This window comes from Osmia bicornis, chromosome 2, assembly GCF_907164935.1.
Source record: "Osmia bicornis bicornis chromosome 2, iOsmBic2.1, whole genome shotgun sequence".
Lineage (NCBI taxonomy): Eukaryota > Metazoa > Arthropoda > Insecta > Hymenoptera > Megachilidae > Osmia > Osmia bicornis.
In genome coordinates this window covers 11,251,782-11,272,461 of record NC_060217.1, presented here as the reverse complement: position 1 = coordinate 11,272,461, position 20,680 = coordinate 11,251,782, and the positions used below count along the sequence as shown (strand labels likewise).

Genomic DNA, 20,680 nt, shown 5'->3' with positions numbered 1-20,680 from the left:
CCAAATTGTACTCACGATTTCAACGATTCAGGGGATCCTTCAGCATTGGTGTAGATATAAGTAGATTTCTTTTTTCTGTGTGGGCCAGGTCTTTTATCTTTATTAAAACTGTCCAGGGTCGCTTAATTTTTATTTATAATTTCACACAATAAGGTTGTTACTGTACGTTTTGCAATATGACCCAAATATTTATTTTTATCAACTCAGAATAATAAGTAATTACACTATTTTTCTCGTATCTAGGATACCAGTACCTATTAAGGAGCCATTAAGCAATCTTGCACATTAATAAATTAATTAAAAAATTCTGGGTCGTTATTTTCATCTGTTAAGAATTAATACCAATATTTTTATGTTTTCTTTTCATGAAAACAGAATAAAAACAGAAAAAGTGAATTTTGTCTTAGTTAATGTGCCCTCAAAAAATGCTTTCCATACAATAATTTAATTTAATTAAAAGAAAAAATAAATACAGTAATACAGTAATAGGGATCAATATTCTAACTTCTAAGTGAAAAATAATTTTCATTAATTATAAAGAAAATTCTAAATTTTACGTTAATTACTCAATCATGTTCCACAATGTGTTCTAAGAATTAAGATAAGATTTTTTTCAGCTGAAGAATTTTTTTTATTATTAACGCAATAATTCTGAAGGTCTTCTAAGGCAGGCCCACCCTGGCCCCTACCCACTTACGCCAATGTTCTTCAATCTCATCACTCTCCCCATGTGCAAGTACGTGTACATTGAAAACGTGGGAATCGTTATGGTATCGACATGGTCGATCGACATTCAGACCGATAGGAAGAAAATTATCTGGAATTGGAAACTAGATAGCCGATTCGATTCGTGAATGCGAAAAGACCGTTAGAGCTAAGACTTCCGGCAAAGAACAGTCAAGGAGGGCCCGGTTCGTTCGTAAATAACTGGTTTTCACCAAGTTCAGGCCATCGAACCCTGGCCTCTCGTCCTATGCCGGATAACCATGAGCACCAATGAAGACGGCAAACACTCGACTAACTGATGATTATGGACACCACGAACGGAGATAAGAAAGCCTGTGCTGAATGGAGAATTTGGAACCGATGAATTTCGGGAACAATACGCATTGTCTCCGTCACTATGGTACAATACAGCCATCATTATACTTGTGTTAACACGCTGAATGTCACAGTGAAAATGGACAGCTTGAAACTCTAATTATTTTTATTTTGTATAATTAGAGTTTAAAATTTTTTAATTTTATAGTATTAAAAATAATATTTTTTTATTGTTTTCTTTGAATTTTTCAAGTATAGTTAATTGGCAATGATAGTCATTTTCCATGGCAATCAATATGTGGAACTTCGCACAATATTTGCCGAGAACGCGTGTACACCGTAACTAATGTAAATCGAGCGTAAGAATGAAGCGTGTCTCGATTTCCCAGAGATTGAACAGTAACGTATAACGCGCATCCTCGGACGGCTGCCAGCACGAAAAGATGAATGAACTGAAGTGGTATGAATGGAAAGAAACACGAAACGCTTGAAATACTCTAAGATACAATTTTACGGGAGAGCCGAGCGTGAGAATTCGCCTTGTTCAAAGATTCCTCTTGCATTCTGACGATGAAAAAGCTGACACGCTTCTCTTTGATGATATTCCCCTTGAGGTTGTAAAATAAAAACGCTTGCGCGACGAATTTTTATGATAAATAAAAACGGAATGCGGGACAAAATATTAAAGAATGCATACTGAAAATGTATCAAAGGTTTCAATGAGGTTTCCATTCCTTTTTCGATCATAATTTAGTTTCATTTAACGTAAAGAGCGGTAATTAACAAGATCCTTTTTTCCTCGAATATTAATTTTGCTGCTCTTTGATGTCATTAAAAAAGATATAATCCATTTATATGGCTACTTTGATTATGTATTAATGAATTAAAAATAAATAGAAAAAAAACGATGATCCTGAATGCGACTTACTTTTCGTGGATTTTTTTCTGTCGTTCCTTATCCTTTTTTTTCCGTTTCGGTTTCAAGGCTGGATCGTACGCCTCTCCCTTCATTTGAAACTTTGCCCTCTGAACAGACAACGTTTTACCCCTGAGTTGCGACTTATCCAAGATCTTTAATGCCAAATCCACCGATTCTACCTAAACAAGAAAAAAAAGAAAACAAAAAGTCAGTTTCATGCACGAAACACTACGACAAATTTAATTTATTTTTCTATAACACGAGACTGAGAAACAAGAAATACCTGATCTATCAATAATATTGATTACAATTGAAAAATGAATAATATTTCAGCATTGATATTCTATAGAAAATTCTATCCAATATTAAGTCATAGAGAAATTAATAATAAAAATTTGAAATACTGGAAACTTTATTTCGTCGAAATTCATATACGACAGTTCTTTTCATCAGGCTCAGATCTCGTGTTTGAGTAGTATTAGCAAGTTCAAACAGAAGCAAACGTCTGTGACCCCACCTTGCCATCAATTTACACGCCACGATATTAATTAATTCGTCCTCGCAACGTTCGAATGAATCGAAGCTGACTTTCAACCGGCCGCGGTGAAAATATTAAAATCAGGGCACGCGGAGAAGTGGAATGCAGTTTTTTGCATCACATGCACCATCGATAATTAACGCGCAACGTAAAAAGTACCCATTTAATAGCCAAAAGTCCGAGCGTGTTACGTTCGATAGAAATTTCAAGTTGCATCCATTCAAAGGATCTTTCAAAAGTACCGGGAAAAAAGAGTCGCTATTAATTTAACGAGATTTTCCATCGATCACTGCAGATCGCATCACCGGCTTTCGATATACGTGATCCACTTTATATCCGATCCAAATCATTTTAAACAATTTTATTTAAAATATTAAATTCAAAAAATATACGAGAATGAATTCTATCAATACCTGATGTTGAAAATAAAAATCAAGACTTTCGATACCATTAAATCAAAATGTTTTTGTTAACATAAAGTCAAAAGATTTGAAGATTGTCAAATAAAAAAGAATTTTCAAACACCAAAATTCTAACTGACCTACAGGGTGTCCCATTTAAACCGATACAGAGCTCTTATTCCCTAACTATTAATGATACAAAAAAATGCCAGAGTATCGTCACTAAATGAAAAATCATATCTGTCTCATTCATAATTGCTAATACCAAAAGGGAATGCAGTTGTCACGCATTGCTACCTGGATATCACTTAATTCGCGTAAAAATAATGGACAGATACACGGTGGAAATAATAAACACGACTAATATCTTTGAACGAACAGAACCGGTAGTTCAGTCAGATTTATTTTCAACTGCAGTCAAGGTACTTTTAACCATTACTTCATATCGTTTACGGATGGCAAGACTTGCAAACAGACGACCGTGTCAGATCGGGAACGTGAATTTTCCCCAGGATGCTATATTAGCCAGCTACCTGCCCCGATACTCGGCCTGTGTCACGAATAAATCAATCCCTGCTTATCGAACGCTCCAGCATTTCTCGAGAGAAATATCGAACTGCCCGATGAGACTCGCTCGTCTTCGATATCTATAAGTGTTGATAACAGTTCGAATACGATCGCGACGTAACTTCCTGGCTGGTAGAAAATATGGAATAGAGGATGTAGGGATAAAAATATCGCTATAAATGGAAGAGGTTGATTTCTCGGGTTAGTTCGAAGGCTGAACGATCCACCAATAAACTCACGGTCGACGAACTTTAAAGGTATGGATTTTGTTTTTTAGTTTTGTAGGAAGCGATGAAATTCGGATATCGAATACTTGCGGCAAGTAATTTCGCGATGTAATAACGTTGAATTAATATCGCAGCGAAGGAAAATTCAAAATATTTGAAGAGAAAAATCTGTAATAAATAGATTGGCGAATGGTTTTCATATCATATGTATACATCGAATATTTTCTTAAAAATGATCTATTTAAAAAAATTTTAAATATTTACTAGTGACTGACCCCTTTTACTACTAATTAACCCCCTTTGCTAGTGATCATCCGCCCTTTCAGGTAGGATGGATAATTTTTAATTTGGAAGCGAGGATTATACTTTGATTTTTAATTACTGTTAATTATTTGAATTACCTTAATTACTTTAATTACAGCACCTATATTTTTAATTATTGTTAAGTTACAAGGTGATCAGTAGGTAATGTGTTAAATTTCGAGACAATCCTATAAATTAAAATTTGTCTAACGTAGAAAACTTCGCGTTTCGGTAGAGTGTTCCAATTTCGGGTTAAAGGAAGAGTGAAAGGAAACTTGGTCAAGATTGTTAAACACCGTATCGTTGAATCATTCTTGATAAATCTCGTATTCTCTATATGCCTAAGACGTGTGCCGACAAACAACTGAACTTTCACAATTGACAACCACTCGTTACTGCTTGGATACAGTTTCTTGGAATCTCGTTGACTATGATTTTCATGTTTTTTTGGCGAGTGTCTTCCTCGCGGAAAGAGTCACACGCAAGACGTGCCACGAATAAGAAATGGATAACGTCACCGGTTAATAAACGAGGACAAACATAAAGGTTAACGAGGATTGTCAGCAGGGACATCAATAAAATTCTTGAGAGAACACGGATTTGTAATTCATATTGAGTTACTTGGATCATTAGCAAATTTAACACGACGTGAATCATGTTTCATTAATATCGCTAATATTAATACTAACAATGTTGTCTATTTTATTATAATTTTATTCAGTTAATTCACCGGGAAAAAAAGAAGTGTATATTCTGCAGAATAATTACGCAGGTGTTGTTCACAAAGAAGTAATTCCCGTTAATGACTAAATATGCAGATTTACTGGTGTCAATTTGGACGATGACGTAATGGCACCGAGACAAGTCTTTCTTGTAACGGTGACCTAGAAAATGGTTTCTTGTTCTGTTTGTTATAAAACCGGATAAAATCTGCAATGATTCATTTGATTCTCAGAAGCCTGATTCGAATTTCTTATCTTCACTTTCTATTATCCAGATATGTATTACTAATTTTTATTTAATTCAGGTGTTTCATTGAAATTCTAATTGACCATTTTCAGTAGATACAAATTTCAGGCACAAGTGTTTCACACGTTAAGGTGACCTATGTAACTTATAAAATTACTACCTTTTACACGACGTATGTCTGTAATTGAAATATTACTTCATGTGTATTATTTTCCAGTGACCTTCGATTTCTAGGAAAGAATGATTGGAATGTGCTTTCCAATCATGAAGGAGTAATACCACTCAACAATTGATTGCCTATTGAACCTGATCATGCAACGGAAATGAATAGATCAGAGTTGAAACAATCATTCAAATGAAGATTGTTGGTCTTGAATATCTCAAGCATAAAAATAGTAATAAAGTTATAACATTACAAATTAGGTTCGAGCCCTTATTAACTCTTTCGACCCTGGCAGGACATATACGTCCCAGTAAATATTTCTGACCCCATACGAGGCAATACGTGTCACATGCGTTGCTTAGTCTATTTGACTATCTCTGCTTGGCAATGATTACAAGAATAAAATTAATAAAATCCGTACTGAAAAAGGGTAGAGCGAAAGGATTAAACAATTTATCCTCTGAACCATTCTAATAGATTTTGAAGCGAAATGAACTAATAATCAAAGATAACACTGATAAAAAAGCCAGTAAATATTTTATTTGACTATGTACTACTATATTTGATCAGCAATAATTATAACAATTTATTTAAAATAAGATAAAAATGAAAAATATCAAAAAATCAAAGATAATACTTGAAAAAAGAAACCAGAAAATAATTTATGAAATCATATACATAATTGCATGAAAATTAGTAATCTATTAATTACCAGTTCAGCACCCAGTGTAGTTTCAAGCAAACAATTATTATAGCAATCAGTGCAACTCTAAACATTCAATAAAAAAATAAATAAAATTATTTCCCATCGTTTACGAAGAAAAATACTCAGGACCCGAAAGATTAATTTATTGGCGGATACAAAATTCTGCGGAAGCTGATCGAATATCATCGACTACCATTATGAACGAGAAAAAACGATCCACCAAGCAACCCGTAGAATAATAAACACCGATTCTCGCCGGACCCACCCACCGGTTTATCGTCATATTTCCTCCTACGCGATGACGTACGAACATGGGCATATAATATTGGCGATCGTCGAGAGACAAAAATCGAGATCGGGCTTCACTGAATGAACCCACGCTCGTCACCCAGAATACGATCCTCCTCGTTGCTTGCCGCAGGAGGTCTCGTCTGTCTGTTTCCCACCTATCTCCACGTTCCGTTTTCACCTCTGGTAAGTGGACACAAAAGCGTCTGCATGCATCGTCCAACGCCTACGGTGACGTGGTCTCCGTTCTCGTTTTATCGCCAGCCAGACACCGCGTCGTTCAGGCTTCAAGCAACTATTTTTAGGGTTCAAACGGGTTGACAACCAAAAATGGAACGTCGTGGGTTTCGGTGATACGCGTAGCTTGTTCGCGACCCTGAAATCCTCGAATGCCTAGGGTATTAACATAGCAAATTTAACCCTTGCTTGACACACTTGGGCTACCAGAAATACACCTCAAGGAAATTTGAAAATTCAGTACTCTTGCACTTTTCAAGTTAGGATGATACAACCTGTTTAAGAAAAAAGTTTAAAGTTTTTTTTTATAGATAGAAATGGTAGTGCATGTCATAACTATCCAGGATTCGATGCAATAAATTAATACATGCGAGGTCTATTAAAGCCTAGCGTGGTAACTTTTCCTTTAATTAAGTGGTAGAACCTGTCGTACATTGCTTAAGAGATTCCATTATTTTTGAAATTGTAAATAATAGTAAATTATATAACTGAAGATCCTCGTGTTTCACCTACAATTAGCAATCTTAGAGTATTTTCAATGCACAGCCCCGCGGTGTAAGAGACACTGTTCATTTACATAATTATTTGTTAATTACTTTCGCTGAGATTATTTAATATCCTTCCTTATTATTTGTTCTGAACCGTACATTTTCACGATATTATTAAAATAATTTACAAACATCCAAATAATGGGATTAAATTGTATCTCGTATCGACGTCTCTTTAATCGAGAAATCGATCAAATTTACTGCAATATTAATTTACCAGCGGTAATGAGCAATTGCGTAACGAGCTTGTTAAATTCTACTGTAATACGATATTAACAAAACTTTAACACATCTCCATTGAATTCAAATATAGCATCGTTATAATGGTATCAAGCTCGATCCTCAAATTATCTAGTATTGTATGCAAATTACATATGATGAGCGTTTTATGTTTTTGACTGGTAATACGTCATATTAACATCACTCATCTCTATAGAACATCGTAGCCAAGGTTATCAGATTAACTTAATTCCCATTCGGATTTATGATACGGGTTGAGAAGGGTAAATTCTATGAAATCGTTTAACAGTTATGAAACTTCCGAGAGAAGTGTGGGCGGATTACGAATCATCGAGGATTCTGATTAGTTTTTCTTGGAATCGAAACGGTCTATTTTACTGTCTATCTTATAAGTTAATATTATTAGAAGATTTTATAATATGTAACGCATGATAATTACAGTCAAATATTATTTTTATATAATAATTTTTCTTAAGTAGAAGAAAGGATGGTAACTTTCTGCATTTGGAGTAGCAGGGAAGGAAATTTCTGGGAAATGGAAACGTAACAAATGCCCCTACCAAAACGCTGAGAGGTGACGACAAACATAATGGAATGTTTGCAAAATAATTTAATGTTCTAACAAATCACATGCTTGAAAAACGGCGCGCTAGGGACAAGTGATTAATATTGGTGAAAGTACATGCCAGGAGTAATGGGCTTCTGCGAAAAGTTAGCGAGTGGCAAATTATCAAAAGTCTACTGTATTAAGACCCTCTGCTGGTAGTTTTCTCCTTGGTTATTTTCATATTATCACAAAGACCAAGTTAAATTATTTTTCTTTTACTTTCACGTTTTCATCACGGATAACTTTATTAATTTAAAACAGTTTAAATTATGATTCTGATTCTAGGAAAGAATATAATTATTACCACCATTTCTTCTACTATTTTCTCTGTACCAACAAACATAAATTCGCATACGAATAAAGTAGTAAAAAAACACATGTCAAACGTAAGTCGTTTTCAATTTGTATGACTATACATACAAATTTATGCCTGTTGGCATAAATCAAATCCATATTATACGACTGCCATCTTTTTGAACAATACTGTCATCGAAAATTCTAAGCACGTTTGCTGTTTATCACTGAGGATACGCAAGATTTTATTTTTCGTCGAATACGAAAAAAGAACGAGCCGGGATTATAAGCGTAATCCAACGCGAAAAAAGTTTGGATTACGAATGTTGAAAATTTACGACGTATAAAGGTACCGATCGCAGGGATTACGACCGCCAGAAACGAGTATTTTTTCAGAGAATTTTGGAACTAAATATTTGTTTAACTGTACTCATCGGAGTTTTGAAGGATTATAATCAAACCATATAATTATCTTTCAAAATTTTTTTGTTTGACTCTTTTTTATTTACAAGCAAATAAGTTGGAGTATTTTCCACAACAAAAAATTGCTCTAAATTAATAAATAATATCACTCAGTACCGTTTTAAACCTGTTATTTTTTTAAATTTCATTGGGTCTTTTGCTAAACAATAAAATAGATAAAAATTATAAAAATAACTACATGAATAATAGTTCCAGTATTTAGCACCCTGACGTCAACATGAACCATAATATCAAGAATGAGACATCGTTCACCAGTGAAGCAAGATAAAATTGGTATATGACACGATGATGAATGCAATTTATGTAAGAATATAATCGATGATGATCCCATGATCGATTGTCTTAAAAAGGGAAGGAAAACAATGATGACATCTTTGTCATTATCTCATAATGAGGGGTAACTATGATCCTCTGCTTCGTAACTCTTTTGTTTGCAATTAATTGACAGTCTCTATTGTGCAGTGTCGCCACTTGTCAAAACATTGAAATTTCTGTAATTACGCAAATGACAACACGGTAATTCCTGGGTCAAAGCAATTGACCTGAGAACGTCATACCTAAAACAGAGCCTCGAAAATTGCATCGTGTTACAGATTTTCATGAAACGAGTAGCTCGAGGGAAAATTTGAACCATTATTGAATGAAGTTGTCACAAATGAAATATTGTAGGATATGAAATAGAAATTGATTTTATGAAAATAATCGACCTTGGGGATCTCAGAAGAATAAACAAACTACAGAGCAATTAGGAAATCAATATTCTTTGAAAGTAATTTTATAATACTGCCTATTGTTACTATTAAAATTAATTCAAAATTGTTTATATTATATTGTTTACAATGAACGATTAATTCCTGTGAAATTACAATGTTACTATCACCAAAAACATAAAATTTATCATTTTTTTCACTTGGTAGATAATAATAATTTCATTGCCCAGTATATACATATTATGAATCTGAGTGCACATATTTTAATTGGATTTTTACAAAATTAACAAACTGTAAATGATTGATACACTATTAACGCGATTAAATCACACATGACACGGTACATTGATCGAATAAATCGTCATCGACTAGAACACGTCAAGTATTTGAAGCTGTAAATCTAGGAAAGTAGAAACACGCTGATGAATGAACCCACTGGCTTGCTTCACCGACGTTCAAATATTTATACCAGCTATTAAATCACGATTCGTACAGTGTATCAATTTCACGTTTTCGTTTATAAATAAGATCGTGTCAATGTTCTGTCCAAAGAACATTACACAGTTTGACTGAAAGTAAGTTACATTTCAGGTTTAACAGGTCAATAAAGGCAGATATTTGTTGTTGAACTGGTTGCATTTATAAATAAGAATTTGAAACGTTTGATTTACGATTTATAGAGGTTTTTAAAAACTCGAAAACCCGATAATTCTTAATCAGATCAGCGTAAATAACATATGTATTTCGTATTCGTCGTGTAAATGTAATTTTTGCAGGAATTTAGTTTGATCCATTTGTTGCAAGAAAATATTCGTGTGGGAATAATATTTTTAAAGAAAATGTTTTCGTAAAATTCCACCTTGACGTGAAAAGCAACGAGAAAATGAAAACTGGGTCAGCGCATACAAGTAACAACTGAATTTCCAGTAAGTTTCAAATTAAATGCACGGAATTAAAACCATGCTTATCAGAATAATTCAAGTTAATTGTTAAAAGCAGAAAGCCTGTTATCGCGAACGTAGTACTTTATTTAATTTGTATTTAATTAAACAGATTAAACACGATATTACGAGAGACTTTGAAATTATGAAAGACTGAATTTAATTTAGTTAATTTATCGTTTGCCAAGCATGCCGAATTAATATCAAATTTGTTCAGTATATTCTATTGATACTGATCATATACACTGTACTATAATATTTATTACAATATTATAATAATCAAGTTTCAGAATTGTTCATGTAGCACTTGATTATTTTGCCCTGGTCGCAGAAATACCATAATCGATAAAGTAATTAACTTAATTATGAACACCGAGCGATTTGTCCATATCAGAATGATCTATGAATTTTAATTAGTAATTGGAATGATTTTTTACGATTTTATCACACTACTAATAAGTGAAATGGTCACATTACCGTAGCCTCATCTAATACTGTAGCCTAATCATCTAGTCTTATTTAATATAACATGTTAAGCTTCACGACAAATAGTTATCTATGACAAGTCAGGTAATATTTCCTACAACAAAGTAGAGCTTATCAATTTTGCTTTGAAACTATTCTATTCAGCCAGTGAACAAGGAAACCGAAGAAGCAATAAAGGTTTATTTACAACCGAGAAGTTTAGTTGGCGAACCCCGAAATAAAACGTGAACGGCTGAAAAGCGAGCGGAAAATCGACGATGAAACGAGATTTCGCGTAGCTGGCCGTTGTAAATTCGGAAGGTATTCGAAAATTTATAGAACCGCCTGCCGTTTGATCGGTATTATGCACGCCACGATCAGAGAGAGCCTCGGCATTTATAGGTTAACGATCGACCAACAGAAGCCGGACTATCGACTTCGGTTACTATTTTTATTTGTTATCATAAACATCGAAAACCTGTACGGAACCAGCTTGAAAAGGCTGACCCGTTTTTCTCCTCGACACATGTACGTCCAGGCGAAACTAGGGCTGAAAGCAACGACGTTTCTACGAAAGCTGCGCAGCTATAGATGCCACTAATGATGAAAATAAGCAATAAAACGCTCGATAGAAGCTAAAGAACGTGACGCAGCAAGAAAACAATGAATGCATGGCTTCCAGGTACACCAAGGGTCTGTTATAAACGATCACTGTTTGCTTCTAGCGATAGAAAGTAATAGAAAGCCTAGTATAAATAACGTGGCATGTATTTTGCAGACGTGTTTAAATATTTGATGATGTAGCTTTTCAATTGAAGTTTGCTAATAGCGGGAAAAGAATACATTGTGAAATCTCAGCAGAAACGCCTCCATGTATAATAGACAAGACTTGTGTCCATAATAAGGTGTCCCACTCGAAACAGTGTCATTTCTGTTTTAATACCAAATTATCTAACATATCTACATTCCACTCATTGCATAGTTAATTATAATTTTATTTTAAATGACGTATTTTTAATTTTCCCATCTAAAACTACACTGAATCATAAAAAATATTAGGGATGTACGAGCCTCAGGTCGGGTCGAACGGGATCCCGAAAATTTGTATAACACATTTCGCAAAATCCTAAGTTTTGCAGACCTAATTTTCCAAAACCTTAAATTTTGCAGATCCCATTTTCCAAATCTCCAATTTTTACGAATCCCATTTTCCAATACTCTAAGTTTTGAAAATCCCATTTTCCAAAACCCTAAGCTCTGCAAATCCCATTTTCCAGAACCCTAAGTTTTTCGAGCCTCATTTTCCAAGACTCTAATTATCCGGATCATCATCGTTATATTACTTATAATTTTTCAAGGACATTAAAAAAGAAGAATTCACTCGAAACATGTGACTAGAACGGAAGAGCTTTTTCCAAGCTGGTTCGTAATTAAAAGGCGGCGATGGACAAGTTAATTTTCCAGACGTGAGACGAGCATCGCAACCAGGAGCTGCTCGTGCTATCCTTTTCCTCCGCTCGTTCCTCGGATCTTAGACCTAGATCTCATGATCGGACCACCCAGTGCACTTCCCGCGGTCATTCTCTACTTGCTCGTATTACAGGCAATTGTTGAGCCGCGTTAAATTACATGAATTCATCCGCGAACGATACATGGAGCGACCGCGATCGAGGCCGCCGCCGTAGTCACGATAATAACAAACATGTAATGAGTGAAAATTGAGCGACAATCGAGTATTTCCTCATTTATGGTGATACTAATCGAATCTTAATGACACTAGCCTGTACACTCGTTAATTCTGTGACGCGATGAATAATATCTAGTGCAGGGAATGAAATGGGGAAAGCAGATGAATTGAACGTGCGAATGAAGTTATCCATTAATAACCCCATCATCGACACAGTCGATCAAAATTTAATTCAGATGTAAATTATGTTATTCCTCAAAATCCAAAAAATTTAGGAAAAACACTTTCAAATTCTAATAGAACCACGTATAGAATATTTTTCACAGTAAGCGGAACTAGAATTTGCATCGAAAAGAGGAATCCATAGTTCGCAGCTGCGACCGTTTCTTCGAGGAAGAATAAAAAAAGACGAAGAACGGAAGAAGGATTCGAATGAAAAGCACGAAGGAAACAGTAGCATTGCGAAACGTTTCTTGTGCACGCGGAGGAAAATAGCAGAATCGTGTAAGTTACGGACTACTCCAAACAGTACCATGAAGGATCCTCGGATTCTCTCGTGTTCCTCTTGTCACGGTGGTGCAGTGTAAATTCATCCAGTTGGAAGTTTACCGTCTTCTATGTATACTCCCAAGTATGTACAATTTTAGCCTGTCCCGGCATGTAAATTATTGTCTCGGGGTTGACTGACCTTCGTTGCATGCGATTATCAATGAAACTACACGTAAGAGTACCAACTTGATTTATTTATCAAAGAGGGACATTGTCCAGGATATATTTATCCTATGATCTACTACTGCCCCTTTTAGCACACAAAAGATTTCTAGTGTTACACGAATATTCCATTTCTATGGAAAATTTAACGAAGAACACTTAAAATATGCACTTTAGTTCAAAAGATATAGAATAGTCTTTCTTTTATATTTCAAACAATTAGTTATCAATAATAATAAATTCAAACTTTTACCAAAATCATTAACAATAATTAAAGCATTTTTCTCAAAGATTATTAAAAGGGGTAAATGTATCGACTTTAGAGGAGTCTAAATTGAAGAAGATAAAATATAGTATTCAAATGCATCTCACAAGGAAACTAAGTAGCTCAAGGCAAGGCCATTATAATTTCTCTGAGAAGTAATTTTCATTATCTCATTGGCGTAAGTGGTGCTCGATACCATTAATTACAAGCGAATAACCGGCTTTATCAATAAGAAGCCTTGGTCTATTTGAGACGTGCCCAGAATCCATGAATCAAGATTAGAAATATACTCTTAATATTCGATCTTATTTTAAATTACTTCGAGCACGTGGTTCATTACCAAACCAATAATTATTATGAATAGTATTATAAATCATAAAACATACGAATGTTAAAGATTACATCGATATTCTACATCAATCTTGCAATATTTATTTAAGAAATAATTAAAAATGCAGACATGAAAAATATCCGAGAAAGTTGACCTAATTTTGACAGAAAAGAAAACAAACGGGACTTCATGATGCAGATTCATGAATCACGTTGTAAAGTGTTCAGACGTGCTGGATTTGGTTAATTAACGCTTCTCGTAAGAAGTGCCATCAAGGTTAACACATGGTGCAATTATCTGAACGCAGTGGCCCAGTATTTTGCGTGCACACTCGAAACAAGTTATTCAACGACGAGCTTACTAGCAATGTTTAACGTTACCAGCATTGAAAACGTGTATACACGCACAATCGACGCTCTGTTCACACGCACTGCTGGAAAGAAAAGCTTGCATCGAACGTGAACGGATTTCTTGTTACCAATAATGAATCAGTTGCAACAAGGAAGCTGCATAAAATCAGTCCAGCTGCGTTGAATCCAGAAATGAAAAGTTCTACGATTCTATACCAGTGATGCAGATCAATAATAATATCTCTACTGCGTGATGTTTTTTTTTTTAATTTTGAAAAAAATATGTATTATTAAACAATAACAAATATTTTTCTGTTCTAGAAATTTGTTGAAAGAAAAATTGTATAATACTGAATATTTTCGATATTATGTAAAACAAAATTCATAATTATAAATATTTAAGAAATGCATATTATTTTATCTAACACATGTGCAACCAAATATAACGAATAATTAAAATAAGTAGAAGATTTAAGAAAATACATAACAGAATTATAATAATTATTACAGTTTTCTATAATTTTCCTATTTGATTTTAAAATCCAAGTTCAAGGCAAAACGTTCATTAAAGTTTTAACCACAATGAGTAATCTATCAGATGTTTGAACGAGTCTATCATTTATAATTATAATTTCTGATGAATAACGACTAAACGGTTATTAATCATAAAACAAGTTTACACGCAGCGGGTTGTGACGCAGCTTTAATAAATAACCGAGAATAAAAATGGCAAACAGTAAAAATGTTAACAAGGTTTTCTCCGATCCTGACACCGATACCTGCGATTATGTGCGAGTTTAATTAACGCGAGACAACGTGAACGCCGGGGAATCTGAACGTTCATCATTTCAGTCGATAGTAATAATTAATGACATCGAATTTTATTACTGCACTGTAATCTCAATCTTCGTTATTTTATCATCAACTTATAAAAATCTCGTAAATGGAAAATTCTTTCAACTGCAGGATATTTATTTAAATATTACGTATTTGTAAATAAATCAATTTTAAGTCGTACTTTCATTTTTTAATTGAATCGAACCGAACCAACTGCAAATTGAAAGAAAGTATTAAAAGAAAAAAATGTATAACGATATCATTGATCGTCTGCGATATCAATTAAGGATTAGTCTTGAACGAACTGAATTTCATTTCGAACTGCAATAGAAAAGTTCTTTTAAGATCATCTTTTATTTTACCTTATTTTTATTCACTTTTTAAAACAATAATTTCCATTAAGAAATTAAAAGTAGATTAATCCTTTTTCAAACTTTCAAAGCTAAGAAGAATTAATGACAATAATTGATACGAAGTCGGCATGCACGGAGGTCTTTAAGATCCGGTGCTGTTTTAAGTGAACGTGACGTTTCTGTTGGCAGATGTAGTTAGCGAATGTCAATCATCATTAAGAAGTTGGCGCTTATCCAAATCTGTCACTGATGCACATTTGAAGATTCCCTTGATGGTCGCGTGCATCATCCAAATGCAGCACGAAATGACATGTCGTTTTCACCGCAACGAGGGGCGGGAAACTGATAAAACGTCGCGTGTTTATCAATTGTATTCGCTAAAATATGTGAACGAATCAATCATGACCAGACAAATAATGCCAACGAAAAATACTATGAAAACGTTCCATGAATTTTAAAACGATACACCATTGATCATTATAAACCTTGCAAATATTTCTGTCATAAAAATACAGTTTTTTTAGTACCAAGTACAACAATTTCATGTATTGCACAAAATTTTTTATGAGATTGTATCTTCGATAAAAATAAAATGTAAATAATGGAAACACTAAATAATCTCGAAGAATATTCAAACATATTAACAATATTCAAACTGTATTTATGTAAAATATTTACCCCCATTTTTATTCACAGAATTTACACACGTAATTTGATTTGATGAAACATTCAATTTACCAACAAACATTGAATTACGAATGCTAAATAGTAAACACTGAATACTCGTGTATAAATTTTCAAATAAATAGAACAACAATAATATGTAATTGTAGTAGAAGAACGAGCGTATCAATCACAAACATGTTAATTAAACCCATAATACGAGTATTAACTAATACTAATTGATAATGTTTTAATTAAACAATGACTGTTGACTGTCCAGATTACCGAGGTCAATGATTTTCAAACGAACGACCGCGAGCGTTTAGGTTTTAATGGAACTTTGAATTTCGAAATGAAATAATCTTGATCAATGATTGCCATAATTGCCGCGGCAACACGCTTGTTAACAATTTACTACGCGTTCCAAACGGTTTATTCATGTATTTGATTCGTTCTCCGATCGGATACGAATGAAATCCAGGCTTCCTCAGAAACACACGTATTCCCGTAATTGCACTTTAAATTATTAGTAACGCGACTGAATCGATGCAGAATGCGACAGCTTCATTTTTGCTCCCGTTTCTTGCGGTAGATTTACGACACTGCATCTCGGATCTAATAAAAACTGCATTCCTTATGCACTTGACTAATTATGACTCTAATAATGTAGCTCGTATATTAACTTACTCTTACTTCTTATCGGATATAAATATAAAATGCGAATAAAATAAGCTCGATTGGGAAACGATAATCTTAGAAACCTATAAATGCCACTTATTCAATGAATAAAAACATTTAAGTATAGGCTTTATCAAGTTTCTTAAGGTTCCATTATTATAAACACTTTAAATAGGGTCTATAAAAAGATGGATAAAAAAGAAAAGAAAAAGGCAATCATAAAAGCACTGACATTTCTAGTATGTTAAATATTGCATTACCAGTGGAATATTATTTAAATCGTGACTCGTAAAAGGTTCATACTAATTGCTACTAATAAAATTAAAATTACAAAAAAAATTGTTGTAAGTAATGGAAAGCTTAATAATAAATAAAAATATCACTTCAGTAATTTATGCAATATTTAACCCCTTTTAGTCGCCTCTTACGACAAGCAGGGAGTACTGTGGGTGTATTCTCAACCCCACCCACAGGGGTAGATTTCAAACAAGCTAATATTATTTGAAAAATAATAAATCGTACATATAGTATAATTTATAATAATTCGCACCTCCAGGAATCTCAATCTTTTCTTATTAAGGATTGTATCATTTTTCAACCGACTAATCTGCGCTGGTGCAGACAACTACCAATAAGCAAAGATAAACACCATCATTTGTTTGCGATGATAGATGTAACGATAATTACAGGAACAATCTCGGTGCGCACATACAGCTGACTGAAATAAAACCTTATGAAAGGAGCATTCCTTTAAATACATGTTTCCTGGTACACAAAACTTAAGGAAGCGGATTTTCGTATCCGTACTTTCATTATCCAATTATCGAATTCAAAGTCTACAATATTGTCGATACTGAAATGTAGGTAATTCAAAAAAATTACACGACGTTAAGTTTTACTAACGTACATGGTGTGTTTTTGTTACCCGTTGAAGTGTTAATTCAAGGTAATTCAACCGGTTGCGATAGAAATAAAAAAATGTTCTCAGGAAATTCTGTTGCTCGCACCTTTTAATATTTTCTTCGTCGGGAATTAAATAAAAATGTATGGAATTTTAAGGAATTTTCTAATTATTAATTGCATGAAAAAAAGTACAGAAATTTGAGTAATTTTTCATTAATTTGCAAAAGTTTGATTGAAAATTTCCGAAAATTAATTACTGGTACATTTCATTCATCAGTCGATTGCATAACATAATGAGAATTCTGATTATAAAAACCTATTTAAATAACTAGTATGATACCACGGTATTATTCACGATTGACGCATAATAAGCTGCAATCAATTATGGAAAATTTCTCATAATCCGGAAAATTGCATCAAAGTCAACAGTCATTTTATTGTCGATATTCAACCGCACCGTAATGCGATCAGATATAAAATCAATTAGCCCACTTCTTACCGTCAAAGACAGCCAACTAACAAGGTGTATGATAAATCAATATTTATCAATTTATATTTGCATTTTCATTTTACAATGTTAAGTATATTTATTCCACGTTTCAATTGACGAAATGTTATGACACGATGTAACTCTACAAATCTACAATTAATTACAATATCATTAACTCTAATATGACGAACTCTAATATTAATTTTAGATTCTACACATTTTATTTTCTAAGCTTTAAGTTTTTTTCTTTTAGATATTTCCCCAATATACAATAAAAGTCTATTCGTTACAAACTGGTCGTGTAACTTTAATCAAAGCATCTTCCTATTGCAAGTCTGATTCATAATTAATCTGGAATCCGATGTTCAATCGTTAAAATTTTTTAATATTTTTTTTTTTTTTTTCCAAATAAAAATCCATATGCAGCAAGATGAAGCAACGAGTTGAATGCAGGTAGTATAGCATCCTTCGAACGTCTGTATCAAAAGATCCGTATCGTTATACCGGTAACGTTACTCCAAATTAGGATCCTGTTGGTGGCCATTATTTTAATTGCATCGACATGAAATGGGTATCGACGTGTCGTGAGTATCATCGTGTTCCAAAGACACAAGCATCGGCGAAAGATAATTACAGCTTCGTGGATGTATCGATAAAGGGAATGAGACTGGCTTTGGATGAGCGCGACGTTACACGGTTAGATTAATTTATCTAAATGAGGAGATCGTGTTTTCATTGAGGTGTACGCTTGCACGCCCACGCAATTCACCTTCGACGCACGACGAGGCCTACAATTCAACGGATGATTCATTCGGTGGCATTCAACGCTTGAAAGCGTGTATAGTACAGGGTGTCTATGTAAACCTGTGACAGTCCCGTTATTCCTTTCAATATTGAAAAAAAAAAATTGCTATATGGAAGTCGTATTGTGCAAAGCGAGAAATATTAAGTTGTTACATGTCAAATGTGTCGATTAGGAAACGTATAAATAATGTGACGTATTTTGATGAAATAAATGTGCCACAGAATGGCATTTATGTCACACAAATTTGAAGTTTAATTTATTAACTTACCCTGGATAGGTGAGAAAACGAAAAGAATTTTCTTTCCATCAGAAACAAAATATGACACATTTAAAACTAGCAATTCTAAAGTAATAGAATGAGGAAAATTGGAAACATGTTAAATTGAATATTTGAACTTATAATATCATAATAATTTAACTGGACCACCCTGTATAGGCGCGTTTATAAGATCGATGAGATCGATCCGATCGTGTTTGCGGAGCAAGGATTACACGGGCTAATTTAAATTCATCGAATGTTGAAATCGTTCACGGTGGTAAGTTCGATTAAATACGTCGATGGAAGGATCGCTTTGATAGTTGATTTCATTCAAACAGTTGACTTTAGTTGAAGAGAAAGATTTACCTAACGCTCGCTCGGGATTAAAAACGTAAAGATTCATTATGTGGACGATGGAGATTAAGACATTCACTTAAGAGATTAAAATATTAAAATTAAAGGAATAAAATATTCACTTAAAAACGCGAATAAATTAGCTGATCTTTGTTACTACTGACTTTAAAATAATTATTATTTCTTCTAAATTAATTACGTTTCATGTCATGCGCATATGACATCGTTTTTAATTAAAGAACCATACGTTTTTACAGGAAGGTTGTACACAAATTATGGATCAAGAGAAAGAAAACAGTTTATGTAATCGAATGTTAATTAATGTGACAAAAGCAGGTCTGCTGAAAATTACGATTCATATTTAAATTTTCCTCGAATCTCTGACCGACTTCTTCCGTCACTTTTAGAAATCAAAGTAACTCAAATGATCGCATAAAAAGCTTCTATCAAATGTTTGCGAAGAAAACGTGGAGAAATGAGAAGAGAAAGGTTATCAGTATAAAAATGGAGAGCTGATACTCGCAATCCCGTTAGCTATCATCGAAAGACATAATAGCGATCTAGATTCATTTTGATTATATTGCACGATGCACCTATACTCGATATCTGTATGGAACAGCAGCCGTGATAAGATACTGGCAATTATGTATCCGGATCGATCAGTTTATTAAAGAGAAACATCTGATGAAGTCGAGTGGTCTATCCGTTTCTGCGGACCTATCTCTTTGCGAGTAACTCGAGTGGAACCAGTCTGATTCACTTCCCTTTCGAGTTGTATATTTTTGAACATTATTTCATACCATTATGCGCAGTCTTCCTGGTGGAAAGATGAAAAATAGCAAGGAATTGCTCGGCAAGGATGCTTAAAGACGAAAAACAAGTTCGAGTGCTTCCTTCCTGTTAGCGAATCACTAAAGTCTTTGTATTAGGTCAATTATCACAATTTATATCTCTTTAAAAAGTGTATCATTTGATTTGTATTAATATATGTACAGAATCGAGTTGAATATTAATTATTCAAGATATCAGTAATAGAATTTACGTTTATTTCAGTGATATTTTTGACCCGGTTTACTTTAATTTCTGTTTCCGTTTCTGCTATTCGCGTTATTACTGCGTATTGCTGTATATCATCAACGAGAGGAGATTATACAAAGTTGAATTCGAAATGGAGCAAATTTCAGCATTTTCGAATCCTTTTGAATTTAAAGCACGTCATACGCATGCATATAATTCTGTCTCGCAAAGCGATCCTTTTGAAAATAAAATAAATTAAAAATTATCCTCTCTGACAGAAGTGTATTGTTGAATTAAAATTAGATTTCTGACACAAATAACGAAAACTTA

At 33.7% G+C, this 20,680-nt stretch overlaps 1 protein-coding gene across 3 annotated transcripts in view; it reads right to left on the bottom strand.

Moving 5' to 3' along the window:
* Positions 1–20,680, bottom strand: part of LOC114871468 (HIV Tat-specific factor 1 homolog) — a 64,822-nt gene that overhangs the window by 8,634 nt on the left and 35,508 nt on the right. For all 3 annotated transcript variants that reach the window (XM_029177404.2, XM_029177403.2, XM_029177405.2), the window contains one exon: positions 1,970–2,139. In XM_029177404.2, the coding sequence (XP_029033237.1) occupies positions 1,970–2,139 (170 nt within the window). The remainder of the gene's footprint in view (positions 1–1,969; positions 2,140–20,680) is intronic.